Source organism: Vitis vinifera, chromosome 14 (genome assembly GCF_030704535.1).
Source record: "Vitis vinifera cultivar Pinot Noir 40024 chromosome 14, ASM3070453v1".
Classification (NCBI taxonomy): Eukaryota; Viridiplantae; Streptophyta; class Magnoliopsida; order Vitales; family Vitaceae; genus Vitis; species Vitis vinifera.
In genome coordinates this window covers 13,683,411-13,689,235 of record NC_081818.1, presented here as the reverse complement: position 1 = coordinate 13,689,235, position 5,825 = coordinate 13,683,411, and the positions used below count along the sequence as shown (strand labels likewise).

The 5,825-nt window shown below is 34.3% G+C and overlaps 1 protein-coding gene across 1 annotated transcript; it reads right to left on the bottom strand.

The window, feature by feature from the left end:
• Positions 1–1,484: 1,484 nt before the first annotated feature.
• LOC100246404 (glutamine synthetase) lies at positions 1,485–4,856 on the bottom strand. The gene is given in 12 exon segments (NM_001281125.1): positions 1,485–1,848; positions 1,939–2,098; positions 2,196–2,233; positions 2,375–2,428; positions 2,512–2,586; positions 2,671–2,799; positions 3,181–3,268; positions 3,359–3,465; positions 3,558–3,606; positions 3,760–3,863; positions 3,958–3,997; positions 4,769–4,856. Coding segments are annotated over 12 exon segments (1,071 nt in total). The 5' UTR covers positions 4,843–4,856; the 3' UTR covers positions 1,485–1,695.
• Positions 4,857–5,825: the final 969 nt, after the last annotated feature.

Sequence of the window (5,825 nt, the reverse complement as noted above, 5' to 3'; positions counted from 1 at the left end):
AGAGTTAGTCTGAGTTTTATTAATTTCTCTGCTTTTCAATCAATATATCCTTCCGAATCTTGTTTGGAAAGAGAACCCTTCAAGTTGTCTCCAACTTCATACTTGTAATTCAAGCAAATTTTGTCAGTTCAATATGTGAAGCAAATTCAGGAGGAAAGGCTCTGAAGAGGGTGGCAAAGCATTCTTCCAAACAGGTTCCTGGGACTAGTGTTGTTTTATTCGTAGCCCAGAGGAAGATTACCTCTAGAAGACGTTTATGTTGTCACCTAGTAGGATTGATTTGAATTGTAATGGTGAATCCCTTTAATTTTTTGAAGTAAATTACCAACATATGGAAACATATTTTCCCCTTAGTGTTTTCAATTTTTTTATATCATTTCTATTTTATTTTTTGTTTTATTTTGCTATGCTTTTCAAACTTACTCACTTTCCTAAATGCACTAGTCTTTTTGTTTTGTTTTGCAATTTTTTTCAATTTTTTTATTTTTTTTATTTTTTATTTTTTATCTTTCAACCTCAAGTCGTCTCCCTAACTGCATGCTTAGAAAAATATTTGCCTCTTCACAAACTCGTCTAATTTGCTAAATGCACCCTTTTCTTTAACCTTTAAAATTTTGATCTTTTATAAAAAGTTTCTAAAGTTATCAATTTTTTAGATAAACATTATAATTATACTACCCTTTATATAACATACTAAAATTTTCTACATGTATACATTTAAAAGTTAATGATTTAAAGCACTGTTTAACAAAATTAGGGTATCAAAAAATTCTTAAATTTGAAAAAAAATTAAATGACTTTTAAATATTCAAATCTATACTTTTTGTGCAAGACATTCTAATTTTTATATCGTATTTATTAATTTATTCTATTTTTAAAAAATTATTAAAAATAATAAATGTATCAAAATAGACACTAAATGAATTAATACCAAAATTTCTTGTACAAAAATTGATAATTAATTAATGCCAATACCAAAATTGTTCTAGGATGAAACTAGCATTGTCATTCTTAGGATAGTTTTATTCAAAGAAATTTTCGTATTAATCAACTCAATTTTTGCGTTCCAAAATAAAGAATCCAATGCATTAAGTCTCTTTTGATTTTTACCTAATGGATTCACGAAAAATATAATTGTTCATGGGAGGGATATTGACATAATTACTTTAGACTAATTTTGACATGAGAAATTTTTATATTAATTGATTTAATTTTTACATTTCAAAAGAAAAAAGAAAAAGGAAAATTATTACAATGATCCATATCTTTCCTTGTCTATAGCTGGAGCCTGAGCCAGGCCCACCACCTACCGAGACTCCCCCGTCTTCAGTTATTACCATGCTCAACAACAGTGGCTATATATATATATATATAAACTCCCTGTATAAAAATAAGGCATACTAACAAATATATCAAACCCCCATACGACTTAAAAGAAGACAAACACAGATAAAGCAAAGAAACAAATTTAACCCTTCCAAGTTGCAACAATAGAAGCCAGGCCTTCAAATGTCGTTATTAATGCTAAGGTAATGGTTATTTTAACAAGAGGCGAAATGATCAGGCAAGGGGGCCATAAACCCACCCCCCTTGCTACCTCAAATACAAGGGCAAACAATGAGACACAGCACCAAAATAACACAACTGACTGACTCAAATTTTATCCCCTGGAACAACGGCAACATCTGGAAACACTTATGGCTTCCATAGGATGGTGGTCTCCGCGATCATGGAAGTCACCACATATGGATCCATGTTGGAAGCAGGCCTTCTGTCCTCAAAATACCCTTTACCTTCCTTCTCTGTGTCTCTGCCTACTCGGATGGATGCCCCTCGGTTTGCGACGCCCTGTCCAACAATCCAACATTAAATATTAGGTTTGTATTCCAGGAGCTAACTGAACTGAATTCTCAACTGGAATTTTTTTTTTTTTTTTACCCATAAGAATGTGTTAATGTCAGCAGTTTCATGTCGTCCTGTGAGTCTGCGCTCGTTGCCTTCTCCGTATGCAGCAATGTGTTCTTTGTGCCTCAGCCCAAGTTTTTCGATTGCTTTCTTGATGATCTCATAACCTCCATCATTTCTCATGGACTTAGTGCTGAAACCATCATCAAAAGCCTCAGTAAATATGAGTATAAAAGAGACAGAGAGAGAATTAATATAACAAACTCGTTATAAATCATATATATTACTACCTGTAATTTGTGTGAGCGCCGGCACCATTCCAGTCACCCTGGTGAGACAAAGCATCCAAGCAAAGTTCGAATTTTAAAACCAAGTAACAAAACTAGATATGGTTCTATGACCTCCTATGCACAGTCAATCAAGGGGCAAAAAAATTAACCAAAGTGGAAAAAAAAGAACAAAATCTAACCTGAATGGGTTTGGGATCAAAGGAAACCACCACTCCAGCAATCTCTGTAATCCTCTGTTTATATCACATAATCCAAAATGTTGAGGGGGAGATTTACTCTCATAAATAAAATAATATTTGTTAGGGACCTAAATTACCTCTAGAATGTACCGAGCAACCCACAATTCATCCCCAGCAGAGATGCCGACTGAAGGGCCTACTTGAAACTCCCACTGTATGTAAGATAGAAAATTTTCGGTAAATTATACAAAAGAGAAGGAAAGAAAAATAATAAAATGTGAACCTTATAATTTTACCTGTCCTGGCATAACTTCACCATTGATGCCACTAATGTTGATTCCAGCATAAAGGCATGCCTTGTAATGAGAATCAACAATGTCCCGCCCAAAGGCTTTGTCAGCACCAATACCGCAGTAGTATGGTCCCTGCCGAGCCATAACAACATTGCTTTATCCCACAAATAATAAAAATTATGGTTCAAAACCAATTTTAACTGTCCGCTGAACCATTCAACTTTGAAGAAAAGGAAGGAAGGGAAGCTCGATGAGCTCAAAAAGAATTTTGAAATAAGCAAACAAATTAAATTTTAAGACAACAAGCACATGTCCATGGAAAAGGGGTAGAACTCGTCATTCTAGACTTGGATACCAAAATAAAACCATGATCGATCTATCAATCTTCAGTGAGGTTTAAAATCAAAAGAACTTTGTGACAATCACAAAAGAATCAGTAACTGCTAGAAAATACTAGCAAGTAAAAAAGCGAATAAAATCTTTTAGTGTTGCCAAGAGAATGAGCAATGATACCTGGGGGCCGGGATAACCTCCCACAGGCCAGCCAATGGGCCATTTAACCGAGTTTTGCAACAAGGTGTACTCCTGCTCAATACCATACCTGTTCCATGAATTATTAAGCAAATGAATTACACAAAGTCCCACAAAAGTAGGTATGACACTAAAAGAGGAATTTCGAGTAAGAAGATACCAAGTTTCTTCAGCAAGGACATCAGGATGGCTAAATATTTTAGCTGCGTTATGCCTCTTGTTGGTTGGAATGGGTTCCCCAGCAGGAGTGTAAGCATCACACATGACCTAAGTCCAGTAAGATTTGCAAGAAGAAAATCAGTGGTGTACTAAAACCAGCATGTCTTATATGTAAAATTTAAGTGATGATGACAACTCACAAGAATATTGTTGCCTCTCCTGAATGGGTCCTTGAAAATTGCTTGAGGGCTGGTTTGTTACATCAAATATACACCAAAAAAAACCCATCAATTTTGTTTCTTTTCAGGAAAATATTCACAAGGAAAGACCCAAAATCAGAGTATGAAAATCTGTTAGCCGGAAATGGTTAAAGGCGAAATGGCGAAAACAAGAAAAACGTACTATAGGATCACTTCACTGTCCTCTCCAGGGGCTTGGCCTGTGCTGGATCCGTCATAATTCCATTTGGGTAGCTTGTGGGGGTCGCTAACGGGCCCTGATAGCGTCTGCATACATCCACCAACCAAACACATGAGATAATTTCCCACCTAACCACAACAAATGAACATGAACTTGTTCTTCAAGGATAAAAATATTTACTCTCGCTTTACTTCTGAGGTCCATTCCGGATCCGCCGATCCTGTTAAAAAAAGGTGATGAGAGTTAGCCAAAATTCAGAAATATTGACGGATCGACCCGGGCATACCCAAATAAACAAAAAGCTATGAGAAATCTAGCCCCACACAAGCAAGAACCAAAAGAGTGTAGATACTGATACTGAAATGAAATATTAAAAACATCGGCGGTGAGAGAAAAGGCTCAAAAACTAAAAACAACACCCCAAAAAGTGAGATCCTGCAAAACCCATTGGTTGATCACCAGGAGGAAAACAAAAACAAGTACAAAGAATCAACAATAAAGCTCCCAGTGAACTAGAATGGAGGGAATGGATATTAGGATTTGTTCAGTCACAAAGAAACAAAGTACCAAAACAAGTTAACTAAATTCTTGACTCACCCTTTCGTTACAACAAGAAAAATATAAGAATGAATAACGATGAAGGACATCAAAAACTTTCATTTCACTCTGCCTTGGACTTGCTACTTGGCTCAATTAAACCATCTTTTTCGGCTTCTCAAAGCCAAAACAACATAAAAACCCAAATTCAAAAGGTCGATTTTCCTTTCACTTCTTCAGTTTTCTCATCAAGCAAACAGGCGATCATGAGTCCGAAAGAAAGAACACACACAAAACACAGACCCTATGGAGGCGATCACAAGAGTAAAGCATAACCATCAATGAAAAACTCTATATTTACACAAAAAGCAACGTGGGACTTTCAATGAAACTCCAAACACATAGAAAATCAACTGTTCTTCCAAAAAAACAGAGATTAGCAAATAAAACTGACCATATGTACTCGGCAATAATTTTCTCAGTGACATCAGAGAGGTTCAAGTTGATGAGATCTGAAAGCAGAGCCATGGTGGCGAAAAAAATGAACAACACAACGGAATTGAACGGTGTTGCTTTGAGCAGAGACACGAAAACAAACACCAGGTCGCCTTGGCTTTATAGCCGAGGTCGGTGTTGGAAACATAAAACAACCATTTAAAAGATAAATAAAATAATAATACTGATTTTTTATTTTTCCCAAAAAAAAAAAGAAAAAAAAAGAAAAAAAAAAAAAAAACACCACCACCTTTGTTGACAAACGCGACTTAGAAAGTCGCCGTGTGGGGAACGGTAGGTGGTTGGGGTCCATGCGTCTACCGGTTACCGCCCCAGCCGCTCTAATTTAATATAAAGAAATTTATTTAAAGAAATCAGCAAATAAAGAAGACGGGAATCATATTTGTAAGATTTTTTTTTTTTTTTTTTTCTTACTAGGTTCATTGGAAAAAATGGTAAAAATTTATCATGCGCATGACTATCTGTAAATCAATCTCTTTATTTTTATAGCATTTCTTTATTATTATTCAAATGGGGAGTAAATAGAAGAAGATGGGTTTCCTTTTCTGCCTAAGAGATTGGTCAAATTATACCAAGCCTTAGAATATTGACTTTGAAGACATGCCTGAAAATTTGGTTCCAAGCTTTCTTCAATATTACATTAAAGTCCACGAATGTAATAGAATATAATATTAATTTATATGAATTTCAAATAGGACTTTACAAAAAAAAAAAATCAAATAAATGTTAATTATGAGTGTTTAGAGACATGATGATTTAAAAATTAGAAAAAAAAAGTAAATTGATAATATAATCATTTTTTTAATTAGAAAAATAGAAAAATAATTATATAATGAATATTCAATTTTTTTAAAAAGATTATATAATTAAATTGGAAGGCGTGAATTTATTTTGTTGTATGGAAAGGTATTTTAAAAGAAAATCCCATCACTACAAAGAATAAGGTGTTCTGTCATAAATTAATTTGTAATTAAAAAAATATTTTGTGGTAAAAT